This window comes from Asterias amurensis, chromosome 1 (assembly GCF_032118995.1).
Source record: "Asterias amurensis chromosome 1, ASM3211899v1".
Taxonomy (NCBI): Eukaryota; Metazoa; Echinodermata; class Asteroidea; order Forcipulatida; family Asteriidae; genus Asterias; species Asterias amurensis.
The window spans coordinates 4,423,259-4,450,839 of NC_092648.1; the positions used below are offsets into that span (position 1 = coordinate 4,423,259).

General features: G+C 40.3%; 3 protein-coding genes across 5 annotated transcripts in view; 2 read left to right on the plus strand and 1 right to left on the minus strand.

Annotated features, from left to right (window-relative positions):
• Positions 1-3,664: 3,664 nt before the first annotated feature.
• Positions 3,665-16,777, minus strand: LOC139943206 (WD repeat-containing protein 20-like). Its single transcript, XM_071940024.1, has 4 exons — positions 16,248-16,777; positions 8,353-8,538; positions 6,043-7,212; positions 3,665-5,449 (listed from the first exon to the last, which is right to left on the minus strand). Exons 1-4 carry the CDS (start codon positions 16,491-16,493, stop codon positions 5,411-5,413), a joined length of 1,641 nt encoding a protein of 546 aa, XP_071796125.1. The 5' UTR covers positions 16,494-16,777; the 3' UTR covers positions 3,665-5,410.
• A 1-nt stretch (position 16,778) lies between these two features.
• LOC139943218 (uncharacterized) lies at positions 16,779-24,796 on the plus strand. 2 transcript variants are annotated; one of them, XM_071940030.1, is made up of 7 exons: positions 16,780-16,922; positions 17,651-17,869; positions 18,165-18,329; positions 19,032-19,151; positions 20,211-20,415; positions 21,815-21,897; positions 22,698-24,796. In XM_071940030.1, the coding sequence occupies exons 2-7, from the start codon at positions 17,711-17,713 to the stop codon at positions 22,878-22,880; spliced, it is 915 nt and encodes a 304-aa protein (XP_071796131.1). In that variant the 5' UTR covers positions 16,780-16,922; positions 17,651-17,710; the 3' UTR covers positions 22,881-24,796. The 2 variants fall into 2 exon arrangements, with proteins under 2 accessions (XP_071796139.1, XP_071796131.1); XM_071940038.1 differs by lacking the exon at positions 19,032-19,151 and having other exon boundaries at positions 16,779-16,922.
• Positions 24,797-25,697: 901 nt separating this feature from the next.
• The window catches only part of LOC139943232 (polypeptide N-acetylgalactosaminyltransferase 16-like), a 79,693-nt gene continuing 77,809 nt past the window's right edge, over positions 25,698-27,581 (plus strand). For both annotated transcript variants that reach the window (XM_071940063.1, XM_071940059.1), the window contains exons 1-2: positions 25,698-26,186; positions 27,274-27,402. In XM_071940063.1, the coding sequence (XP_071796164.1) occupies positions 26,142-26,186; positions 27,274-27,402 (174 nt within the window). In that variant the 5' untranslated portion in view covers positions 25,698-26,141. The remainder of the gene's footprint in view (positions 26,187-27,273; positions 27,403-27,581) is intronic.

Sequence of the window (27,581 nt, forward strand, 5' to 3'; positions counted from 1 at the left end):
TATTTTTTTTTTCTGCTAAGCAAACCTTAGCAGGGTACCAGTCTCCAATGATAAACATTACATGATAGTTTGGCTGGTGACCTGTTTCTGCTAAGCAGGAATTATCTACGCTTGTTTTGATCATGACAGCTATATGAAATTAAGCTCGGTTTACAATTCAAAACGAGGTGCATTTTCAATGGGCTTATCCAGCCATGTTATCAATCTGAAAGGTCATTATGAGTAACTTGCATAATACATGTTCTTATACAGCCGCAGGACTTCAGACTGCCACATTCTTCATTGAGCGAATGCAAAACAACGCTAGACAGCAAAGATTTAACTCATCTTGGAAAACTTTGCGAGCGACTTCACTTCCAAATGATGCATGAAGGTATGTAGGCATTTAAACATCAGGGCTTTCGCTTTACTCATGCAAAAATATTATGTGTTCATTACAAAGGCTGATTTGGGGCCCTGGGCCCAAATTTCATAGAGCTGCTTATCCCTTTAGAGACCATAGCGACCGCAAACAGCTTGTACCAAAATGCTTGTAGTGGCCGCAAAAGGCATTGCACTTGATGTGATGCGCGACATTGAATGAAAAATGTCATCAGTGATACTTGGCAATGCATAAATGCAATCAAATTTTTGCGATTTTCATTAGCAGTTTACAATTAGAAACTACATGTGTAGTTTGTTAATGCAGGTTTTATTCAATTTATTTTAAGACTGTGACTTGATATAGATTTGATCAGATACAGAATTTATTAGCTTTTTATTTTGTTTTTCTCCCAATTCAGCCAACAAAACCACATAAATTATTTAATATATTGTGTGAAAAAAAACAAATGAATTTAACAGGGGACACAATTTATGTTGATTTATAAATCAAAGCTTGTACTACAAAAAGACAAATTTACACTATTTCAAGAATTAGAAAGAAACATTCAATTGCAAAAGAAAATATGAAGAATAACAATTAAAAAGAATTTACATTTCATTAATATAATATGTAAAACCAGCAGCACCAACTGAGTTTAAAGTCAATAACATTTGGTAAAGTAACCTGTCTATGTTGTCAGCAAAGGTGGTTAAATTATTCAAGGTTAACAAAATGTTTATTCATGATTATTCATGATGTCATCCATTAAGCCCCGCCCACCATAGCAACGCATAGCAACACATCACAGCAAACCTAATGGCAGCAGGGGTGTGTAAAATGGCCAGTGATCAACCAATGGCAAGTTCAACCAAAACAGTTATTGGTTACGACTGCAAAAACGCACCCCAGTGGTCCACGTTCTTACAGGATTAAACTTGTCAAGACTTTTAAGCATGCTGTCACAGTTGTGATTAGTTAATGCAATGGAGTGGAAGGAGCCTAATGGATTAGAGTATTATTAGTCTTAGTTCAAGACACTATTTATCATCACAGTTCGTGGTACACAAACCATTCAATGGATGCATAGTATAACAAACAACATAAGAACGTCTTGTGCCAAGACAAGGGTTCTTATCACTGCAACTAAACTGTTCTTGTTAATGTTCATTTCACTATCAACAATCAGAAAAAGCCCCCCCCCCCCCAAAAAAAAAAAAAAAAAAAGAAAAAAAAAAAAAAAAAAAAAGAGGAACTCTTGCAACTTAAATTAGTAATCATGTCGAATGCTAGGTATCAATGGTAGCGTAAAACCCACCATACAGGAAAGACGCCATTTTAACATCCAAGTTAAATTTTGAAAATAATCAGGGATATCCCACGAAGCAAGAGTGTACCATGCAGTTTTTGGGACACTTTTTTCCTCAAATATAAATATCTGTAGCCCATAAGCTACACAAGTTCCCACGATAATTCATAATATAGTATTTGTTATAAATTAACAATCATTCACATAGACTTGGCCATTATAAACACAAGCATGATTATTTCATTCGCAATCAAATATTTTAATTCATTTGGTTTGAACATTGCATGGTTAACGGGACTACACGTACATGTACATTAGCTTAAGGTTTTGCCTGATCCACAATGTGTACAGATTTTGCTAGACAAGGTTCTTATATTTTGAAAATTGTACAAGGGGCAGAAAAAAGAGTTTTGGAACCAAGATCAATTCATACACAAAGGCATAGGATCCATGGGGCGGGGGCAACTTCGGGCAAAATAGTGGGGGGAAATTAGACAGAGCAAGAGAAAAAAGCAAAGCAAAGAAGACTGTTATCCAGTATTACAAACTTGTTTATCAGGGTAGCATTTTGGTTCAATCATCCCCTCACCACCCCCCCCCCCTTAACCCCCCCCCCCCCAAAAAAAAACACGCTCATATTTCACCTTAAAATACAATTCCCATTATATAGTGTATTGCGTTTCATGAAACTAAAAAATGTAATTTTTCAATAGAACAAGTTCAGTTTCCACGAACGCAGTGCTGAAAGAATGAACCAAAGTGCTTTAAATTAACATAGTTTACCTTGAGTCACACAGAAGAAGAAAACAAAGATTACGGATTGTTCGGTTAACCAACTTAATCATACCAACCAAGCAGGGCCTAATTTCATAAAGCCTGAAAGAACAAAAACCTGCTAAGCAAAGAAAAGTATTGCTGAACAGAAACAGGTTACCAGCCAAAATTACATTAAATTTACATTGTTGTGACTGGTGCTCTAGTCAATTTTTGTCAAGCAGTATTTTCTGCTAAACAGCTTTATGAAATTGGGCCCAGTTCATTTATATAATGTTTTCAGCTTTCCAATACAGGAACAATCACAGGCACAAGAAGATACTTATTATAAAATGAAGAAAACAAATAATAATAATAATCTAGTTGAACCATACAGTATCTCCTACCAAAACAATAAAGAATTTCTACATCTTTGATAAGTCATAGTTATTATATATAAAATTAATTGATTCACATATATATACATGATAGAAATTTGCACATTAATTTTAGTAATGAATGCCAAGTTATTGCCATTTACACTCTTTTTCCTTTTGTTTCCATATTTCACTTCAAGTCCATGAAGTCTCCAACTTAAAAGGAAATCATGAATAACAATGACTGTAAACAAAAGATTTGACCCCGGGGCTGCTTGTGGTCACTTTCAAGGTTTGGGGGTTCGAGTCCCATCCATATAGTTTGACAAACTATATCATGTGGATAACTTGTGACAGGTACCTTTGCAAAGTGTGCGCTTTTAAACAATTGTGCGACTTTAACACCTGCTAGAAATATCACGCAAAACTGCAAACAATATGCCGCAATCAGGTTGGGATTTAATAATAAGTCGTGACTAGCGTCGTAGTGGCGACTATTTGAGGTACGACTAGTCGAGTAGTAAATTTCACTAGTCGCCCAGGCCTAATGGTTACACCTTGTGATAACAAACTGTAGTGTGAATGACCGCACAGCGACACACACACAAACGACCACACATGACCCACAGCCAAATCAAATAAATGGATATAAACAACACTTAACTGTCTTGCTAGGGACGAACCAATGTATATAAACAGCACTTTATAACCATCTTGCTAGGGACGAACCAATTAAGATGCATGAGGGTAGATCAGATTTGTGGACAATATTCACAAGAAATGTGTAAATTGTAGATGTTATGACTTAAAGGCAGTGGACACTATTGGTAATTACTCAAAATAATTATTAGCATAAAACCTTACTTGGTAACGAGTAATGGGGAGCTGTTGATAGTATAAAACAATGTGAGAAATGGCTCCCTCTGAAGTAACATAGTTTTCGAGAAAGAAGTAATTTTCCATGAATTTGATTTCGAGACCTCAGATTTAGAAATTGAGGTCTCGAAATCAAGCATCTGAAAGCACACAACTTCGTGTGACAAGGGTTTTTTTCTTTCATTATTATCTCGCATGTTCGACGACCAATTGAGCTCAAATTATCACAGGTTTATTATTTTACGCATACGTTGAGATACAGCAAGTTAGAAGACTGGTCTTTTGACAATTACCAATAGTGTCCAGTGTCTTTAAACGTGTTAAAGGCATGGCATACCTTTGATTTTTGGAACTGTTTGATTGTAAGAATCCTATATAAATGGAGATAAATACAATAAAACTAAAGAACTGTTTCTCCGATTTAATTTTTTTTAATCCCTCTCTCTTTCAAAGGAATTGTTTCTCTCAGTGTTATACATTTAAAGGAACAGCTGCAGTGCTTCTTAGGAAGGAAGTTTTGTTGGTTATAAATGTTTTGAGTGATTACCAAAGGCATACCTTCCCTTTAAGCATATTTGACTTTGTAATATTAGCTCCTTTACCATCAAAAACTGGACAGAAAATATGATAAACAACTTATTTATTCCCTTCTTCCATTCTCAATTTTTATTTCAGATGCTGTAAAAGATCTGACAAAAGTATCTTATACACTGTACCCATGAAAGAACCCATTCTAAAAGCAGTGAGGACGTCTGTTTTTCTCAGCAAATAACCGGGTAAGGCACAATAAGTTGGTCATGAGATCTGGGCCCAATTTCATGGCTCTGCTAACTGCCGATTTCTGCACTTACGATGCCGAATTTCTGCGCTAGCTGTGTAAGCGAAAAGAATGCCTAGTAACATTGAGTACCCAAGCCAAAATTCCCCGCTAACTTGTGAAATACGCTTGACGTAAGCGTAGAATTCCCTGCTTCCGTAAGCGTCGATTCTTTACTTACGGTAAGCAGAGCCATGAAATTGGGCCAAGCTTTTAGTCTTATGTGATTTAACAAACTAACAGTCAGCTACATGTATCTGTTTTAATTATTACAAGAATAGGGACATGTTGCATGCCTGTGAAATGAATACTTATAATTTATCTAGACCTGTTCATTGAGTTACACATTTCAATAGTTTTTGTGAGCCGCCTTGAATATATTAGATTTCACGATCGGATTGCGATATGGCCAAATGTACAGGATAGGTAGATGTTTAGCGACAAGCCTGCAGACAATTTGTATTGTGTTAACTCCAAAACTGAATTATATTCACTTATTTATTATTTTTTAAAGCTTCCCTCATGATCTCTCTCTCTCTCTGTTAATACAGTTCTTGCTAATTTTATTACTGTATATTGGCGATCGCAGATTCAGGCCTGTATGGTTTATTTTTGAAAGGGCAAGGGCACCAAGGCATTTTCTACTTGGTAAAGGGCACCCTACAATGTATGAGGAAATTGACTATTCTCAAAAACAAAAATGAATACCCCCCCCCCCTTCTCCTACAATGTACTGAAACAGAAATAAAGAGTTTATTTTAAAAGTAAAAGCTCAATTTACAAACACCAAAGTCCGAGAATGAGAGAAAAGAACGGAGAGGCTGTGGATCCTGGTCTCGTGTTGTCAGGTCCCTTTGGTAGTCAAGTCTGTCGACCGAGTCTCCCTTTTGATGCTTATCGTTTGGTCGGACTATTTTTCAAACGACCGTCCCGCTAGTGGCTGAATGGACTACTCCCTAAAGAAACCAAAACCAAAAAATATGTAGAAAATTAGTTTAAAACAAAATAAGAATGTTTGGTGATAATATTTACAAATATTTACTTGTCCCTTTGTGTTATCGCTCCATGTGCTCAAAATCAACAGATAGCATTAGCAAAGGCTAGCGTATACAGAGTGTCATGGTCTAGCAGCTTTAAAGAACGCTGGACTCCAACTCTGGCGTTTCTGATCAGCAGAGTGTGGGTTCCAACCCCCCAGCCAGGACACTCGTGTCCTTAAGCAAGACACCTAACCATTGCTTCGTCCTTCGGATGGGACGTAAAGCCGTTGGTCCCATGTGTTGTGCAACACATGTAAAAGAACCCAGTGCACTTTAATCGAAAAGAGTAGAGGTTTGCCAGGGTGTTCCTGGCTGTGGCTGCTGTATGCGCCGTAGCACCTTGTAAACCATTATAAGGTGATAATTGGATCTCATAATTCATAACTTCAATAACCCATCCTTCGATATAATGTATATTTAGTTTTTATACTAAGCGTCTTGAGTACCTTGTTTGGTAGATACGTGCGCTATATAAGACTTTGATATTATTATTACTCTTAAATACTCACTACTTTGCCTGGCCTTGCCCACGTACTGACGAAGCCCTCTTGACACGCTGTGACTATACAGTCCTCTCTGCACACCAAGGCAGTCAGCCTCTCCTGAGCGATCTTCTTGGCTACCAGGGGCTCCAACATCAGGACCTCATCCAGACGAGGGCACACCTGGGTGCCGACCCTGGAGCCCTCCTCCAAGATACGCAGGTGCATCTTGTTACTGTGGGAGTGCATGCTGCTCTTGCTCGACACACTATCCTTCTTGTGTTTGTCCTTGTGTTTATCGGTCGTTAACGAGAGACTGGAGAACTTACTACTTATACTACTGCTGTCCAAGTGCCCCGTCGCGTTGCCCGTGGACTTGTTATGCGAGGCGATATTGTTCGATTGCGACAGCGAGGTCTGCCCCAGGGAGAGCGTCGTGTTTGTCCGTGTACGTATCGGCGGTTGGAACATGCGTAAGGAGTCCTCAGTGAATTCCCACAGACATAGATGGGTGTCTTGCCCGACGGACCCGAAGCGGTACGACACTTGAGTGATGCTGTTCTCACCACTGCTTATGATAGAAGTTCTCGAGTGGCTACTGTAGGATCGTTCTCTGCTGTTCATTAAACTGAAATCATCGTCGCTTCCGTATAACGTTGATTCATTTTGCAGCACCGCCGTTGTGAAGGGGTCAAAACTTACCACGCTGACCCATGACCCGTGACCATGACCTCTGGCCACTACTTTCTTATCCATGAACGACCACACGGTCACTAGATCGTCCTCTCCACCTACAACCACATACTTACCGTCAGGGCTCCAACATACACACGATAATCCTCCAAAGTAACTCTTCATCGATCCGTGCAAATCCATCGTATCATAATCAAACACTCTTAAGAATCCGTCCTGCGATACGCACGCGATGAACTTAGCGTCCGTGGAGAAAGCAAACTCGTTGAGGGAGCCCTCTCCGAGCACCCATCTGAAGACTGGGTTTCGGGTGGACTTACTCTTGCAGGTGAAGATCTGGTACCCGTCCCCTTGCTTGAGGAGCTGGTAGTGTGGTGGAGTATTAACAGGCGGAAGTCCTTCATTGTATAGGTACATCTGGCCGCTGGAGTGTGCCGCAAGAAACATGTGCTCTGTTCCCGGTACCCAAGCTAAGCAGGTGACCTTTGTCTTGTCAATGAGCCTCTGTGCACAAAAATACAAGTTTGTATTAATATTGATACCATGATTCATCTGTAATGCACACCAGGCCCTTGAACTTTGTAATTTTCATTTGGTAAGGGGCGCTGAAAGAGGAAGGCCGAAAGCTAGGTGGACTGACATTCGTGCACTTTAAAGAAGTAGCAAACATGAGAGCTAACGACAACAGCTAGAGCTGGACAGAGAGGATTGGAGCGAGTTAGTTTCTCAGACCAGCACGGGACGGCGGGCACTCTAATGGACTTGAGAAAGAGATGGGGCAATTCTATGGGGAAGATGTAATTTAGTATTGGAACTTTGCAGAGGGCATCACAGCAAAAGCATAGGGCACCACAGCAAAAGCATAGGGCACCACAGCAAAAGCATAGGGCACCACAGCAAAAGCATAGGGCACCACTGCAAAAGCATAGGGCACCACAGCAAAAGCATAGGGCACCATGGTCATTGCTGTGGGTGCCTCAGCTTATTTTGAGGCCCGCACACCATTTAACATGGAATATGCAGGCCTGCATGCTTCGTTTTTGAAAGGGCAAGGGCACCAAGGCATTTTCTCCTTGGTAAAGGGCACCCTATGAAGAAATTGTAAATAGAGCATTTCAAGGGCACCAAGTCATTGACCAGGGCAGGGGGCATTGAGGCAATCACCTTCATTGCCTCCGTCAAGTATCAGGCCTGAATCTGTACATGTATGCACATCATATCACCAGTACAAATGTACTCATGCTCAGAGATGCTGCGCTAAGCAGTCAATCCAGAAGCACTGGGGCGGGCAAGCCCCTTTTCCTTCTTGACAAAATGTCCTTGACTTTTGCATGCATTACACAAAGCACAGCCCCAAAAACTTAATTACAATCCTACAGATGCGAGGCCCATTAAACCATAACAAGCAATGAACCATAACGATGTACAATCCATGACCAGTCGGACCAGTCTCCAATCATATTGACTAACCTCAGTCAATAGTGATTAACTTGGCTTTATTTATGCCTTGGGCTCTTCTTTAATTGAGGTGACTGTCTTGGGAAATATGTATCAGTATGTATTTATGTTCCATGAAATAACATGGAGTTATTCTAAAGTTTCCAGGAAGAAGAGAAAATACAGTAGTGTCAGTAGCCGACTTACCTCTTCATTGTAGATCTTACTAATGTCCTTTCTGATTGGGTCGATCAGCTGCACCTGACCAGCAGAGAAACCGACCAATAGGGAGATCCCTTGGGCACTCGCTGTGAACTGATTGATCGAATGACAGGTCGGAAGGGTGCCACCTTTGTAGGTCCTCTTATCCAGGGGTTTGGTCAAGTCGGCAGCCTTGGTTATAAAGAAACAGGGGATAGAAGGAAATAAAAGTTGTGTTATTTGTCCTTTTTATGAAGGGGTTTGGTCGATTTGGTAGCTTTGTTTACAGAAACACAGAATCGAGGGAATTCAAAGTTGTATTGCTGTAAGGTAAAGGGGAAGTACCTTATAAGACGAGTCAAATATTACCAAAGTAATTTGTAATTGTGACATCAACATCGGCTTAGAAGTTAAGATTGAACACACAGTGCCTTGAATTTTGTTTTTGAAGGGGCACCGCATTTTTCATCTGGTAAGGGGCACTTCTATGAGGACAACTTAAATTTGCAAAGGGCACCACAGCAAAAGTACTGGGCACCACAGCATTTGCTGTGGGTGCCGTGGGTTTATATAAATTTATAGGACATGATGTTTTTACAAATGAATTTTGATACACTGTGTACAACTTGTAACGTAAGGGGAGTGTACATGTACACAGCAGTAGTCATATTGTTTAGGAGCTTGAATATTACATGATTAATGATCATTTCCAGGGCACTTTGTGGCAATAAAAAACCTCCAATAAAATAGTCTTGAAAGCCATTCTATCAGAGTCAAGTCAATGTGAATTATTCATAAAAGTCAAAAGATACGATGAACATAAAAAGACAAACAGACTTGTGTTCTGAACAAATCGCTTTTTGTAAATGGCACAGCCGCAGTTTTTTTTATAACAATCTCGTTAAACCTTTACTGTGATGGAATTGAAGTCCCTAATGTAGATCTTGTTAATGACATTTGAGCTGAAAATACAGCAGACATAATAATAGACCACTCCATGAGGAGAACATACAAATCAAAAAGAGTGGCCACTTAAAAACTGTGAATGCACTGCCATGTTTGAGCATCAAAAACTGTATTTGCATTGATACACAAACACTGAGTTCCTGCAAATATATCACCAGGTAATATTTGCACAATATGATATGACACTCTGAATAGAGCTAACCAAGCATGAACAAGATGTAGGTCAGGTCAAATTGGATTTTTATTCCAATGCAATTTTTGCTTTATTTGAAGGTGAAGACATTGTGTAATGTATACAGTGTGAATCATCCCACTCAGTGGGTAACACCCAAACACTTTTACATTGGTGACAGAATTATTACCAAAACTCTTGGATAAGAGATAAAACCCATACCATGGTTTGCCCTGTAAAGAGAAGGTACATTTGTACCAGGGGTCGATTTCACAAAGAGTTAGGACTAGTCCTAACTTAGGACTAGTCCTAGGAGATATACAAATTGCAAGGATAGTCCTAAGTTAGGACGAGTAACTGGTCCTAACTCGAGATAAGACTAGTCCAAACTCTTTGTGAAATCCACCCCAGGCCCGATACTTGCCTCCTTGGTTTTAATCGAAATATCGCGATATCGATTAAGTATCGCAATATCGCGATGTATTTCCTAGCTGAGACATCTTGCACCCCATAGGTTTGTGGTAAAACCAGAAGAATAGGTCATTAGAACACCTCTCTTATGCTATGACTGTCTCTTCTACAACTTTCACTAGGAGTTTGAAGACTGATCATGTCAAATTTAATTATTCGCGATAATATCGAATATCGAATACCGCGATATATTGTCGGCGATATATCATGAATAAAATAAATCGATATCGCCCAAGCTTATTGAGCACTAACAGCCCATAAGCAAATGGCTATTGTTATTTGATACGGGTAGTTACGCTAGAAATTTCATTAAGCCATCAGGCCTCTTGAGGGACCCTCACACGTCTTGGGCAATTTTGTCCTCCCTCGTCTTTGCTTTCCAACCTTTTTTGTGAGACAGTGGTGTAAAACTGACGTCGTAAAATGAGGAGGACGTGCAATCCGTGTCGGATGCTGTCCATCAACGGGACTAATCTTGATTAAAGCATCAACTTTAGAAGGACTTGCCGCAGGAAATGCATGAAAACACTTCGGTTGTCAGTGTCTGCCGTAGTGTGAACCTTGTGATATTTTGTAGTGGGTGCACTCCATGCTGTATGCAAGGCATGAACTTCTATAAGATCAGGCCTGTAATTTCATATAAAAAAGGGCAAGGCCGTTTTAGTCTTGCAAAGGGCACTTCCACTGGAACATTTTTAAAGTCATTGGGAAACCTTTGAAGGGGCACCAAGGCTAAGACCAGGGGCAACGGAGCCCATCAATTGTCTCCATGGTTTGCGTGTAATTCTAGTTCCAGGTCTGCAGGATGTGCACTTTTTAAAAGGAAGGATCACAATAAAAAGCTGGGAGTACATCATAAAAGCAGATAGATCTTTCATTTAGTAAGACATAAATAGTTCAAAGCCTGAAGTTTTGACCCTAGCAGTGTCTTTTTTAAATGACAACACAATAAACATGAACATGGTCCTTTTGGTTGGTAAGCAGTTTGCAACATCTGTAGGGACCTAATTATATGTTCTCATTTAATAAATAAGTAGAACCGTAGTTTAAATAAGAGATGCTTAAATTTTTCCGAAACTGCACTTTAGATCAAATATATTTGGAGTTTAAAGTCATTACACTTTCGGTAACCAGTATTGACCAAGTCCCACACTTCGTGTATCACAACTTAGTGTATATATATAAAATAACAAACCTGTGAAAATTTAGGCTCAATCGGTCATCGGAGTCCGGAGAAAATAACGGGAAAACCCACTCCTGTTTTCGCGCGTTTCGCCGTGTCATGACATGTGTTTATAATAAATTTGTAATTCTCGCTATCGAGAATTGATATTGTTTTGATGTTTTCTCAAAAAGTAAAGCATTTCATGGAACAATATTTCAAGACCATTACCTTCTGTAAAGCCTGTAAATTATATGTAAACCTGTGAACTTTTTTTTTTTCTGTACCAAAAGTGTATAATGGCTTTAAATGAATGAGGCACAGTGGTTCGATTAAGGCAAGTTTCTGTTAAATGAACTGTACGTGTAAGCAATATTTGACGTAAATATTTTCACAATATAAATATTTTTTTGTAAATAAGGGGATGGTAATTAATAATTTTCGGAAAGTAGACGCCACTATTTGTATCTTTCAAATATCTACTGGTACGCTTATTTTATGTACATGTTCATTGTAGGCAGGGAATTGTTTTTTTAAACCAGGGGGTCACAATATTTTAGAACTGTCCGCCACATCACAAATAAATGATGGATTGTGATGCGATGGCCAGCACGCCATACATTACAGGACTTAACTGGGTTAGAGTTCGTAATTTCCATGTATGGCCACTGGCATGCTATGATAGTGACAACAGTCTCTCTTTAATTGATCACAGCTAATGCAAGTTATGATTATGACAATTTTAATTTATCTAAGAAGACATCCGACCTAGATTATTGTTGCCTGCAACTCACAAGGAAACAACTTATGGGATATTTTGATGGTCAAAGGTCATTTTGTTACGCTGCTCCATTTCCTTGGAATAGTTTTCAAGCTCCTGTTTGCATATTTCGCAGGCGAGTTCTTTAACTCTGTTTTAAGTCTCTGTTAAAACTCATTTGTTTGAAGCAACTTATTTGTAAACTGCTTACTAGTATTGTATCTTTCATTTATTGTATATTAAATTGAACTCTTTATGCGCTTAGAGGCTTTTGCATTAGGCGCTTTAAAATGTCTTTGTAGTGTTAGGCCCTATTATTATTATTTTATAAGGACATGTGTAGAAATGCCAAAAGACTTGAAAGACAAAGTGAACAGCGTTAATTTTTCAAAATTCTTTTTCGTTCTGCACATGTCTCCCTTCCTCTTTAGTTAATTTGATGACTAGTTTTCTCAATATTAATATTCTAAGAATAATACGCAGTTCTAAAGGAGCACCTCTTTCACATACTGACAGCTCAGGTGTTAACAAAATTGTTTTTATTATATTAATTTTTTCGCCATTTTATGGCAGGTATGCACCTTGTAAGGGTTTCCAATCTGATCAAACAATTGCATCTCAGAAACAAGTTTTAAACTCATTGGTATACATTACATTACGCACAGGACCTACGGCTTAACGTCCCGAAGCGATCAAAATTGCACCCAGTTTCTGATTTACATAAAGTTCAATCAATAGATTCCCCATCAAGAATTTAATATCCACTGTAAATCCAGAACGCTGATAGATTTTTGTGTGTGTGGCTACAAACCATGAGTGCTACTACGGCATTTGCCGACAACCTCCATGCAGCCTGCCAGACACAAAGTGAAGTGCAGTATGCATGCATTATGAAGGACGAACTCAAGTAGCAGAAACCATAGCCAAACCGAGGACAATAAAAACCATCCTTCTCAACGACACCATGTTTTGCATGACTTGGAGCGATGTATGTGTAATTGCCTACATGACCACTAGTCATTGCCTTGGTGCCCTTAAAATGCTCCAGTAGAAATTTACAATTTCATCATAGGGTGCCCTTGCCAAGGAGAAAATGCCTTGGTGCCCCTTGCCCTTTAAAAACAAAGCATACAGTACATGACTGTTCTCTTCTCATTTTGATTCTAATCTCTTTTCATTTGGATTCTAATCTCTTTTCATTTTGATTCTAATCTCTTTTCATTTTGATTCTGGTCTCTTCTCATTTTGATTCTAGTCTCTTCTCATTTTGATTCTGGTCTCTTCTCATTTTGATTCTAGTCTCTTCTCATTTTGATTCTAGTCTCTTTTCATTTTGATTCTGGTCTTGTAAAATCCCAATCCAGTAAAGATTCTGAGCTGCAAGTCATGTGGTCTTGAGGATTGTCCCCCCCGAATTCGAGCCCTGCACTGACCAGTGAGCGATTTCGCTTGTATAGCAGAGCAAAATTCTACACAAAATGTAATGTCAGCAAATCAAGATCCTACAAATCCTACAAATCTTCACGGAGGCAACGGAGGTGATTGCGGTCGTTGCCTCTTGTCATTGCCTTGGTGCCCTTGAAATGCTCCAGTAGAAATTTACAGTTTCCTCATAGGGTGCCCTTTGCCAAAGAGAAAATGCCTTGGTGCCCTTGCCCCTTTCAAAAACAAAGCATACAGCCCTGTCAAGATTTGTTACTCAATATCAGCATTCAGTGTGCACAAAATAAGTTTTAGTCTAAATGTCTTGCTATGCAAAATTGCTGAATTAAATCATTCCCGGCCAGCCATGCATTGGAAATAGACAAGCCAGATGGTTGGGACTATCATCGGTCGGACTCGACTCCTGAACTACAAGAGAGAGGAGCTTCTTTTGCCTGTAGACTTTTCCTCTCTTATCATCCCTCCATGTGGCAATGTTATATTAAATCTCAAACAAGATAACAAAATACCATTATCATAATTGGTCTGCACTACCCTCCCCCGGGTGGAATTATGTTTAAGGTGCTTGGGGAAAAGGAGCAGACCACAGCAAGAGTGTGGGCTGCTCGTTACTAGAAGCAACCCCGGTGAAAATCACGGCAAGCACTTAATGCAAAGGGCCTATATCATATGGGGGTTGAGGGAAGTCTGATTTTTTTTCATGGCGGGGGAAAAGATTCGAAAGTCACCAGTGAATTCTAGTCAGGAAGATGATCGTTGAGATTGGTACGGATCCTTGTGCGGGAGGGAGGGAGGGGGGGGGGGTCGGGTAGTTAACGCCATAATGATGATGCCCACTTGGCTACTCACTTGAGAATAACAAAGATGGTCAGTCCGCCATAAAGGTCAACAGTCAATTACGCCTTAGGCCCCCCCCCCCCGATGTACAATTTGCACATCTCTCAAAGTCCAACCTCACAAATGTTTCATAAAGCCACTCAGAGAGCCATAGTAAAACAGCTTTAAACTCAAAAAGGTACATATTGAGAAAAGTACAAATGTGATGAAAGTGTAAAAACAGGCTGAGATACGTACATTTGTAGGATACACATCCATACAAATAATAGTATGCCTTTGAATCATTGAAATGTAATGTAAACGCCCATCAATTAACCCTAGAAACGATCTTATATATCTATTAAGTTGCTTTTCTACATGTTCCAATACATAAGGTAGTAAACATTGTAATGACGTAATAATTTGCACAATTCATACTTTGATGAGGTACAGTACGACATGCTTCTTGCGGGATTTTTTAAGGGAGTATTTTCTGCTTTAAACTTAAAGGCAGCTCTTTGAAATTGGACACTGGTTTACTTGCAGCTACACACGTACATGCACATTGCAGGAAACACATAGGCCTAAGGTGTCAGCTGACAAAAGACATTGCATGGCCACATTTAAGTATGTGTGAAGTACATTAAACAACAACAGACGTTTCATCAAGTAACACTCTCATCTGAGCATGTGTACATTGTGTTTCTAATATCTGAATGGAGTATATGAGTTGAATTTTAGTTCAGTCACCTACATGTTCAAGTAGGTTTGTGCAGCCTTGGAATTACACGTAGGGCTGGTTTTGGCCTTGGTGCCCCTTCAAAAGTTTCCCATTGACTTTAAGATTTTCCAATGGGAGTGCTCTTATCACCTGTACGCCTGGCGCGTCATGACCCATGGCAGAGCAGTCAATCAAACCATGGAGACAGAAATCAAACCAAGCGCATCGGACTCAAACTCTGTTGTGTCTGATCAACAGGAGTATGGGTTAGAGTCCCGATCTTGACCTTTAAAAGACATTTTAACATTATTGCTACGTCCCTCGAATGAGGCGTAAAGCGTGTGTTGAGTATTGCATGTGAAAGAACCCAGTTACACTTTATCGCAAAGAGAAGGGGTTTGACCTGGTGTTTCTTGCAGTTGCTGCTAATCACCCCAAAGCACCTTAGATACTAATCCATTACAAGTTACATAAAATGTGTCTCTCAAAACCCTCTCTGGAAGTAAATGATAGCGCTTTGAGACACCCATAGATAAAGCAATATGATTAAAAACTTATTATGGAAAAGTTTCCGTAAGGCGCCACCACTTTTTCATTAATTTTTACAAAAAGGGATATGTCATTGAGGTGAATAAGATACTATATTATTTCATATCGAATGACTAGTTTTCCCTTATTATTATTATCATTCTTAATATTTAAAGAGTGATCAACAAGATATTGCAAAAGCTGTTTGAAGAACGACAATCAAAGTTTAGTCAATTTATTTTTACTAGTACGAACTGCTTATACAATCCAATATCATTGGAGCTTAAATATTGATCTGAAACGTGGTCATGCCAGGAAATAATAAGGAGAATACGATTGCCATAAAACTATTGCTAGGTATAACCTAGTCCTTGCAGTAATCGTAACCTTCCATCCTCTCCGATTGTCGAAAGGATGGATGGTTACAATTATGTAATCGCAAAAATAGGTTATATGAATTATCCCGCTGTTTGTGTGTACAAACAAGTTTGTATGCAATTTGAAGGATCTATTCTTAGTTAGACATGATATGAGTAATCATAACTTTCCATCAATGAATGTTTCACAATCACATTCCATACAGATCAGATTTCTGAAAATATGGACCTCCCTCTTCAAAAGTGAAAATAAAATTATGAATCCGATCAAAAACACTGAATGATGATCACAAGCAAAAGTATCATTCAACATGTTCAACTTCAAAGGATCAAGGGTTAATTTGCTTTAAATATATTTATGAAATGAACTCTCCAGAACTTTTCCAATGAAGAGACAGACAATCAGCTACATCGGTGTCACAAGAAACATAAAAAAAAACATTCACCATTCACGATCAACAATCAACAATCAATGCATAACTCACCTTCCGTACACCTTTGTACGGGTAAAAATAAAGTTCTCGGCCTACATTGAAACAAATTTTGTCATTACACCCAGATCCATCGTCCACACTCGTAAATGACACCCTAACCGGATGGCAACATTGAACATTATACGGAGCTCTCGAGGGCCAGGAATATTCAGACAGAGTCATCAGTTTATACGTTCCCTCACGCGTCCCAAATTGGGTTTTCACTTCGTCTTTTCCACCCCCTTCGGAAGCCGCCATTTTGGGAAGTCACAAATTTCCCGGATGTGTGTGTAGTAAACGCTCAGCCCGATTCCGCGGAGGGCAGGCGATAAATTCTTGTCTGGAACTCGCTATTTCACTGCCATTTAGCGTCCTCAACACGTACTGGGTGTAGTGAAATGTTGCGATGTCATATCAGATGTCACTGGCGTTCACATTTGCCTTAAAATAACGAAGAAACCTCGTTTAATTTTGCAATCTCTGCTAATGTTCGATTTACATGAGAGACTCACACACGGGGCGTGACCTCATCTATTCAGTGACCTTTGACCTTATGCAACCAGGAAGTACTGCACACACACTGACACAGCATGCCCTCCAGACTTTTAAGTTTTAAAAAGTATGGCGCGGCAAAAATGAAAATGTTTGAATGCTGACAAGTAAAAGAACCTCATCTTAAATTTACAGGTACGTTAATGAACAATTAATTGATGAGTGACAAAATGAATCTACAAAAAAACCGAGAGAGCAAGGGCTTCGCTTTGTAACTGTTCGTTGTACTCTTTTCTTTATTTATTGCTTTGGTTTGATTTGGTTGTTGTATTTACTCTCTGTATTTTGTGTGTGCAGTTGTACGCATTAGGCTACATGACAAGTATGATTGAATAATGATGATGGATTGGAAATAACATAGGCCTAGTAGTGAATTAAATTGAATGGAAATACTTGTGCCCTATTTAGTGGCTCTACTTACTGTAACTGTCCTGTCTGTGTAAGCAAAGAATCAGTAATAATACGGAAGCAGGGAACTCCGCGCCTACGTCAAGCGTATTTCACGAATTAGCAGGGATTTTTATTTTGTACACAACTATACTCCACAGCTAAGGGGGGCTTGCGCAGAAAAAAGAGATGTATAGTTGTTACCGCTAGCTTAATTATAATATGCCAAGGCTTCTTTTTATACTATAAATTATAGCGCGCATATCCGTCATCCAGTAACGCTCAAGGTATGTGGGGGCTACGATTGAATTGTGATAGCTACTCCTTTCATAGCACCATGTAATGGTTTACAAGGTGCTTTGGCGCAATATGCTGCCAATCAAATTATTTTTAGCAACTTCATTTGCCACAACACAAAAAGCTTCAAACGTCTCTAACAAAATGGTATTGTTTATTTTATTCCATTTTCTTCACAGACATCGGTAAAACCTGTGACTTTTCTAACCCGGAAGCAGCAGCATCTTTCATTGTCCAGCATGACAGAGGTGATGGTATCACAGCGGAGTCAAGAATGGTTAGAGCTCAGACAAGGTTTGCAGCTGACCGCTTCGAGGTTTGGAGACGCTTTAGGAGTTGGACGAGGACGACCGTTCGATTTCTTCCAGTCACTTATCTCTGAAGACGCTTGCTACCAGGTGAACTGGTCATTCTCTGCCATATATACAAATCTCTTCTCATCACAGCATGAGTGGATTTCACAAAGAGGTTAGACTAGTCTTATCTCGAGTTAGGACAAGTTACTCGTCCTATTCGTCCTAACTTAGGACTAGCCTTAAGTTTTTAATATCTCATAAGACTAGTCCTAAGTTAGGACTCTTTGTGAAATCCACCTCAGGTCTGTCTCTGTTATTTTTATTTTTATTTTCGTTTCACTGGTTTAATTTTGATGTGGGCTCTTGTTTATAGGCCTTTCCTCTTCTCTTTCTGTAGGACAAGAAAGAAGATGAGTGCACAGCGCATGGCATCAGACTAGAACCAGTCATTGATGAGGCTTATCAACTTCTTACTGGAAACACCACACAATCGTCTGGCCTATGGTTGCCAAAAGAGGGCAGTATACTACATGGCTTGTGTGGAGCAACACCTGATGGGAAGGTAGTCAAGTGTTCTGTTTTCTTGTTTTACTTTGACCTATTTTGTCTTTTATACTAGGTACTATTAGTATTGCCTGGCATGGGGATCATTTCACATAGGACCTAGGACTAGTCCTTACTTAGGACTAGTCCTAGGTGATACTTAAAACGTAAGGCTAGTCCTAAGCTAGGATGAGTATCTCGTCCTTACTCGAGGTAAGACTGGTCCTAAATCTTTGTAAAATCCACCCCAGGTCCCAAATTCATGGCTCTGCTTTCCGTAAGTAAACAATCGGCGCTTACGGAAGCAGGGAATTCCGTGCTTACGTCATGCGTATTTCATGGGTTAGCAGGGAATTTTGGCTTGTCACAACTAGTGGGCATGCGTACTCTACGAAACTAGTCATTCTTCGCTTACACAGCTAGAGCATAAATTTATTTGCTTGCACATAGGCGAAGAATGGTGATCGTAACTGCAGAATTCGGCGATAAGCAGAGCCATGAATTTGAGCCCAGCAGCCGATTTCACGAAGCTCTAGGATTAATCCCTCGTCCTAACTGAGGATGGGTTTAATGTGTCCTACGTCTTCAGATAGGGAACTTAACTCGTTATAAGTCCTAAGAAAAATCCTAAGTAAGGATGAGTTTGGTGAAATCGACAGCTGGACACCCAACTCAATGACAGTTTATACTCTTTGTTTCGCCCATCTTTCGACCATTCCAGATTGTATCTAGCAGTGATCCCAAGAAACTGATAGGACTTGTAGAATACAAAGCCCCTGTCTATCAGATGTATGATACCTCTAAGGTACCTCATGGCATACCAAGGCACTACATGGCACAGGTAAGCAGGAATAATAATACTAGGTTCTTATATAGTGCTTTATCACACCCCTAAGGGGCAGATCAAAGCGCTCAGTAGTTTTTTCTGCAAGGTATGTGGAGCTACGTTTTTGAAGTATTAGATATATTCCTTTGTGAAGCACCATGTGTGGTTTACAAGGTGCTGTGGCGCAATATGCTGCCGATCAAACCAGGAACACCAGGGCGTACCCCTTCTCTTTTCGATAAGTGCACTGGGTACTGTTACGTGCGTAAACACAACACGCAGGCTTTCCATCCCATCCGAAGGGCGAAGCATCATGGTGAAGTGTCTTGCTTAAGGACACACGTGTCATGACTGGGACTCAAACCCACGCTCTACTGATCAGAAACACCAGAGCTTGAGTCTGGTGCTCTTAACTGCTAGGCCACTACACGCCACGATAACCATGGACATTCATAGACGTTGGTCAGGTTGGCATATTGGTCTCTTTCCTCACCTTCAACCTCTGGAACCCGCCTCAAATCCCACCAGGGGCACTACGTGGATTGTGTTTTCAATCCTTGTCTGACTGCTCGGGTTTTCCTCTATAAAACTGAAATTTCCTTCATTGTCACCTCTCAATTGTAGGTTCTTTGCTAGTATCAAAGCGAGAGTCATTCGCTTCACAACCAGAACTAATAAATGAAATGAAATGAAATGTGCCGTGTCATGGCCGAGCGGTTAAGAGCACCGGATTCAAGCTCTGGTGCTTGGTCAGCAGTTGGTCAGCAGAGTGTGGGTTGGAGTCCCGGCCGTGACACTTGTGTCCTTAAGCAAGACACCTAAAATGATTGCTCCATAAATTTGGGGAGGTAGTGCTTTCTGCTCTACCAGCCAGGCCTCTGATGGATGATACCCAAGCCTACATCCGTATAAGGACTGTATTAAGGGGGTAGCCCTGTTTCAGTCCCAGGAGTAGGTGGCAACGACCACTGAAAAAAAAAGTTGATTGTAGCCCATACCTTGAAGTGGCCTATGTGTGTCAGGCGACTTGCACACGAAATTTCAGACAGTAAATTTTTAAAAATCTAATTCTAGGTGCAAGGACAGATGGCAATCAGCGGGGCCCCTTGGTGTGACTTCATGGCGGTGTGCGTTAAGACTAAACAGCTCAGTCTACAGAGGGTCCTTGCTAAGCCGGTCTACTGGCAGTTCATAGCCAAGAAGCTCCAGCAGTTCTGTCTGATCTTCAGAGATGCGAAGCAGCGCCAGAAGAAGAAGCAGCAGTTTCTCTATCTCCCAGGTGAGTGAGACAGCTTTCAGGGGGAAGGCTGAGAGGCATATTAAATTCCAAATAGGCTCAAGACTTGGGTTGGTCTTTTCGATGGTGAAATCTCATAGGCATCACGTGGACAACTTTATTGTGAATTGCCTTCTGTGAATTTGGCCCCAGTATACCTTCAAGATGTCTTAGGCCTCTGTTCATCTTAAACACTATCAACAATGAAGGTGATAGCTCCATACACCCTGGGTTTATTTTAAGATGTTCAGATTTGTGCCTTGGTGCCCATTAAATGCTCCACGAGAAATTTACAATTGGCCCCATAAGGTGTCCTTTACCAGGGATAAAATGACTTGGTGCCCTTGCCCTTTAAAAAAAAAAAGCACTAAGGCCTGCATCAGCTACCCGATGCAAACGCTCTTCTTGGGCCGCTCATTTCCAATTTTCCCTGGGACCCCTTGCCATGAAATGCTATGGCGATCGTGCTTTTTTGGAGTAGTCAACCCTCATTCAAGCAGCACCTTCATTGGACATTTTTAAATCATTACTTATAACCCATAGTCAGGTTAGACCATATCGCTTAGAAACAAACTTATTAAGCGCTCTATAAATGTTGTAATTATTGTTATGTTGAGTAGAGACAATAATTCAGAGGTGTGAGCAAGACACTATACATTGCTTTGTAAAAGGTTTGGAAGGTAGTGTATTCTGCTCTACCAACAAGGCTCCTACTGGATGATACCCATGCCTACATCCTTGTGAACTGTGAAAGAGGTAACCCGGCTTCAGTCCCAGGAGTAGGTGGCAATGTGCCCCTAGTGGTAGCTGATTTGTGTAGCCCTCATCTTAAAGGCATTGGACACTGTTGGTAATTACTCCAAATAATTATTATCATAAAACCTTTCTTGATTGCGAGTAATGGGGAGCTGTTGATAGTATAAAATTTTGTGAGAAACAGCTCCCTCTGAAGTGACAAAGTTTTTGAGAAAGAAGTAATTTTCCACGAATTTGATTTTAAGACCTCAGATTTAGAATTTGAGCTCTCGAAATCAAGCATCTGAAAGCACACAACTTCGTGTGACAAGGGTGTTTTTTTCTTTCATTAATATCTCACAACTTCGACGCCCGATTGAGCTCAAATTTTCACAGGTTGGTTATTTTATTCATATATTGAGATACACCAACTGTGAAGACTAGTCTTTGACAATTACCAATAGTGTCCAGTATCTTTAAAGTGGAAGCAATTCAAGTTAGACTGTATTGCCTCGGGATGCAAAAAGTCACGACCGAAATTAGAAAACTCACATAACTCAGCCAACAGAAGTTGAGTCCAAAGGGCTAGACCAGCCAGCAATGATAATCCGTGAACAAAAAATGTTTAAAAATTATCAGTTATATTTCTTAATGGACTTTTTTTAAGGTGTTCAGAGATTGAAGGTTGAACCAATGGCTAGGCAACCTTTCCCGGGAGAGGGGAGCATCACTGTCAAGAATCTCATTCAGGTAACACTTCATTTTTAAAAAGGATTTTTGCTTGAGTGTTGTTTAAAAATATATGTGAGTTTCATATCTAAAATAGGTCGAGACATTAAAGCCTAGCAACAGCGGCATGACTAGCAACAGCAGCATGTTGGACGTGATACCCAAGCCTACATCCGTATGGACTGTGAAAGGGGTAACCCTGTTTCAGCCCTAGGAGTAGGTGGCAACGGCCTCTGGACAAAAATAATTGTAGCCCACACCTTGAAGTGACCTTCAGGCCTCGTGTGTCTGGCGACTTGCATAAAAAAATAAAAGAAAAAGAAATGTGTGCTTTAAAAGCAGTGCACCGTGCTCATACTAAGGGCATGCGCACAGACAGAAGTTTTTGTGCGAACCACTATAGTCATGTCATGGCAGCGCGACTGGCGACTTACATTATCGTTTTCTTATAACTGGTCACTGTACAGTGTGTTATGAAAAAGGCTATTGTTAACCAGCAAGCATCCATGCCCTGTAGGCTGGTTCTAAATAGTCGACTGACGTAGCCAACTATCGTTGACTAGACAGATTTTGGGCTAACTTAGTCGAACTATGGTCAACTATAGACCTTGATCCAACTTGGCCTAAAATGCAAGACTCATCAATCCAAAGGCGGAAAAAAAACCTTTTTGTAATGGGATTGCAATGTGTCAAACTCTTGTCAGGCACCGAGACTCACAAATATTCATTGTGATTGGTCATTGCATGAAAGGGGAGTGCCTTAAGATCAGTCTATGTGTACTTATATTTCTAATTATTAATTTCACTTCTACCCACTTCAGAGGAATAGCAAAGGTCAATACAAGTCGCTGTCGTCGACATGGCTAGATTTTGATTTCTTGATGGGATTAGAGCCGTCCAATAATCCCATCCTTGAGGATTATGACTACGAGTGCCGGCTTAGAGATATCGACAGGGAGATCAGGCAAGGTCAAAGTTCATCATCCGGGAACGACATTAGGTGATATCGCTTTTCTTTCAGTAAAAGAAATTAAAACTCAACTGTATTCTCAGATGGGAGATCGAACAACTTTTCAGCTGATCAGCTGATTTCCTCTTTTTCTTTTCGAAACGGTGCCATAGAAAACTGAAAAACACTGTACAAAAGTAAAGTGTGAGTGGCCATTTTCTCTTTGTTTGAAATTAGAAAGTTGCACGTCTGGTTCTAACTGAGGAATGTATATATTTTTATGAGAGATTTATTCAGCTATATTCTGCATTGTGGCCATGCAGTTTAGTTTGTAGTGTATAAGTTGTATCATTTACTAGTTGGGGTTCAAATCCTGGCCAAGCTGGTTGCAAGGCGTGTGCTATTAAGTAAAACACATCATCTTGATTGGTCATACAGCTTGTTTGTTGTTTGTTAAGTTGATCTTCCCTTCAAAGGAACTCGGGCAAACTCCCACAAGGGGATATAAACACCAAGCTGGCAACAGCCAATCTCTCTCATACAAACTTTGGTTTAATGTCTATGATTATGAGTTGCACAAATCAAGAAATTGTGACCCAGTAACTAGACGGCAACGCTTATTCTAGTCATTGTGAAATCAGCAGTTAGGCTTGTGGATTCGAACCCACAACCTTGTGATTGCAAGTCCTGCAGTCTAACCAATAGACCACGGTTTGGATGTTGAGCCTTTTTTTCCTCTTGCCTTATATTATGCTTACCTCAAGTGTGCAACAGTCCATTTGGGGCGATAAAAAAATTATTGACAACTGCCAAAGCTTTTCTCAATATAGGGTGCATCCGTTTAGCTACCCTGGGTCGACCCTGGACTGCCCCGGTGCGTTCGAATAGCTTTGACATCATTCCAGGGGGCTCACCCGGGTGATCCCCCAAGTGCCCTGCTTGTGGAGTGGGTCACTTGGGGGCTGGCCCCAGGTGCATGACGTCACTACGAGAGCGGCGAGTGATAGTTCGATTAGCTTTTGTCAGGGGCTCACTCGAGTGAGCACCACGGGGTCGACTCAGGGAAGCTAATCGAACGCACCCATACTAGTCATATACTGAGGGATAAACTAACTGATAGCAATACCACAGTCTTCCTGATGGTCTGGAGATGTAGTTCACCAATCAAGGGGCGGACCCATGATTATGCACGGGTGGGGTCAGTTGTGTAATTCTCAGGCCTGAATGCTTCATTTATGAAAGGGCAAGGTTATAAAATGGTGCGATCGCCTTTGCTGCCTCTATGAAGTATCAGGCCTGAATTCTAATTTACTAAGTATTATTTTCATACTTACTTTATACAATACCCTTTCAAAGATTTGCACCTTTTCCTAGCATATCTCATTTCATTTCTTATTTAATCAATTGTTAACACAACACCAGAAACTGATAACTTATTTCCAGTTCTCAAATGAAATTTAATATATCACAGGAATTGGATGTCCATGTGTGGATACTGACACAACGGTATAAATGGCAGAACTGTTACCTTAAAGGCAGTGGACACTATTGGTAATTGTCAAAGACTAGCCTTCACAGTTGTTGTATCTCAACATATGCATAAAATAACAAACCTGTGAAAATTTGAGCTCAGTCGGGCATCGAACTTGCGAGATAATAATGGGAAAAAAACACCCTTGTCACACGAAGTTATGTGTGTTTAGATGGTTGATTTTGAGACCTCAAGTTCTAAACTTGAGGTCTTGAAATGGAAAATTACTTCTTTCTCTAAAACTATGGCACTTCAGAGGGAGCCGTTTCTCACAATGTTTTATACCATCAACCTCTCCCCATTATTTTGAGTAATTACCAATAGTGTCCACTGCCTTTAAAGAAATATAGAGCAATGTTTTTGTATAATTTTGTCCAGATAGAAAAAGTATGGTCTTAGTCAGCCTGTGATTTGTCTTGTTGAATTTCAAAGCTTGAATTAAATTTATGCCTTTTTCTTTTCTGAAAAGAAAATGTTGGTTTTAATTGGTTTAATTTTGTGAAATGATTAGGGAGATTAAGACACAGTGGTTGATATTTAGATTGTTTGTTTGTTTGTTGGGGTGTTTGTTTGTTTGTTGGGGTGTTTGTTTGTTTGTTTGTTTGTTTGTTTGTTTGGTTGGTTTTGTTTATATTTAGTTCGCCGGACCCAAGCTCTAGTGTTGTCAGCAGCAGAGTATGGGTTCAAATCCGGGTCATGACACCTGTGCTCTTGAGCATGGCACTTATGCTCCATAAAAAGTTGGGAAGGTAGTGCAGTCCGCTCTATGATGCCCATGCCTACGCCCTTACAGTCTAAGGGGGTAATCCTGTTTCAGCCCTCGGAGCAGATAGCTATGTGCCCATGGTGACAGGGTCGACCACCCAATTCAGTGTAGCCCCCACCTTGAAGTGGCCATCCGACCTTGTGAGTTGGGCGATATCCCATTAAAAAAAATAAGTTGAAGCTCCGGTTCAAATGCATTTATAAAATGCTCAGACCACATTCTTAAGACTCTTTTTATATTGCTAAGAAAGGACAAATTCATTTGAACGGTTACACTTGAAAGAAGTTTTTTTTTTTAAATTTGGCATGAATTCCTATCAAAGTTCGATATTATCAGTATTACTTCATACCCAACACACAAGTTTATTGGGAAATAAATAGTTGATAACATGTGCTGCTTTTAAACAATAGAGGGCGCTGTGTTGACAGCATGGATATGGCGCGCCACAAACCAAAACATTGGCCCAAACACGAGCATTGTAATTGTCCTGAAATCGCTGCAGCCAGCCAGACAGACTTGTCAAATCATTCGATCAATCAGCGAATGTTTAGAGAACAAACTTGGCTGTGCTACGCTTCAATAAACCAGATCAGATCGGGTCTCAGCTATCGTGTTGCACGGCCAAAAAAAACGGGAGCTTGGATATAACTGTTAACCGTTCAGCGCTCCTTCAGTGCGGCCTGAGGCCTAACGAGCTTGTCCACGGATTTTGATATAACGGACAGCGGTAAACTGCGGGGTACGGGGGCACATCAAACGGCTCATCAGCATTTGTTTATAAATGGTATCACAATGCCTGACCGGCGTGGTCTCGCACTGTTGCTTCGAAGTGGATGGTGCTCTTGAGCTCAGTGTGGCTCTTGGGGATTAGTCAGTTCGTGATTGACAGCTCTACCTGCGGACCTGGGAGAGATTGCGAGCCACTGTTGGGTAGGCTGTTGGAGTTAGTGGCCGGTTGGATTTAGACGCGTTCTACACCCACGATCAACTGATGCCTGCTTCTGCTCCTGCCGGTGACCATGAGACTATGGCAAGATGAACATTCCTTGCGGATTTTTATTGAGGTAATAATGTTTACAAAATTATGTGTAAGGCCTACACTATCATCAAATCATGTTTATTTTGAACGGCAATATGAATGAGTGTGATGATTTTAATGATGGGGTATGGATGGTGACGATGGCCATAATCAAGCAGCAGCCAGTTGCTATCATGTGATCCTTGCTCTATGGTTGCTCTATGGTTGCTATAGTGAACTGGTAGGTGATGATGAGCTGATGATGGGGTTAGCTTAGTTATAAATTAATGTGGATTGCAGATGAGGAGGGGAGGATAGTTCCCTAGGCTAACTCTCAAAGGAATCTGTCAAGTAGGCCTCTTGTCCCCAGCCAAGCTCAGTGCATGGGATGGGGTTACAAAAGCAAATTGCAATACTATTTAGTGAACAAAAATCAGTGAAGTGGTGCTTGACTTGATGTTTTTTGCACAAAACTGTACCGTGGAACTGTCTGTTTTCTGCTGTCTCTATCAATGTCATCGTTAAAAGTAAATGTTCCTGACCCAACATGATCGCTTTCCTGCAACTTTGCCAACTTCCCGAAAAATCTTCTTGGAACCTAATCTGCCTCGCTGCAATCCTCTTACAGAGTATCCTTGCAGTCGGAATCTTTTCCAACATCATTATTTCTTCTTTCCTGCCATGCATAGTGTTTGCCAGAGGGGTGTCCATCCCCTGTTTTAAATTTGGACGCCCAGGTTTATCTGTCATATGAATTGGACAGAGTTCAAAGATTACAAAATAGTGCAACTCAATTAATATTTTCCACATCCTTTAGAGAACACATTACCCCCATCACTTAGTAGGGCACTTCATTGGCTCTAGATAAGAGAACAAATCATGTTCAGATTGCTCTTCCTAATTGTAAAAAATCTTTTTTTATCCCCCAAAATTTGAATCTGAGAAAAGTTACAGTCAAGACGTTTCTCGGATTTTGTATTCCAATTACTCCTGCGTTGAGATAGCCGCTCTGGATTTTCAGCGATATATCAAAAACGCTACCGCCTTTTCTACAGGACTCAATCAAACAGTGGGCTCCAATTAACCAAATGTATACAATCCTTTTAAAGCAATTTTTACAATATCTTTTCCAGATGACCCTTCCCTTGATAGTCAGAATGAAAATACGACGTGTCTTCTTTGTGATCCTGGTCACCTTCATGCTAGCTTGTGTTCTACTGTACTTGCGTCTCGCACCAAATAGGCCAACGGATCGGAAAAAGGTAAGACCAACTTTGTTGTACACCCTTAGGTGTACCATATAACTCAGTGCTGGAATTTGGGCGAAAAATCTGCAAGAAACATGAGTTATATTGAAGGATTCTTTTAAAGGCAGTGTACACTATTGGTAATTACTTATAATTACAATTGGTAATTAGTTATAATAAAAATAATTTCGAGC

Coding starts and splice junctions, on each gene's coding strand:
- LOC139943218 (XM_071940030.1), top strand. CDS start 17,711: ATGACAGAGGTGATGGTATCACAGCGGAGTCAAGAATGGTTAGAGCTC. Junction 19,152..20,210: donor CAAGGCACTACATGGCACAG/GTAAGCAGGAAT, acceptor ATCTAATTCTAG/GTGCAAGGACAGATGGCAAT. Junction 21,898..22,697: donor CTGTCAAGAATCTCATTCAG/GTAACACTTCAT, acceptor TACCCACTTCAG/AGGAATAGCAAAGGTCAATA.
- LOC139943206 (XM_071940024.1), bottom strand. CDS start 16,493: ATGGCGGCTTCCGAAGGGGGTGGAAAAGACGAAGTGAAAACCCAATTT. Junction 8,539..16,247: donor CGTACAAAGGTGTACGGAAG/GTGAGTTATGCA, acceptor TTTATAACCAAG/GCTGCCGACTTGACCAAACC. Junction 7,213..8,352: donor GTAAGATCTACAATGAAGAG/GTAAGTCGGCTA, acceptor TTTTGTGCACAG/AGGCTCATTGACAAGACAAA.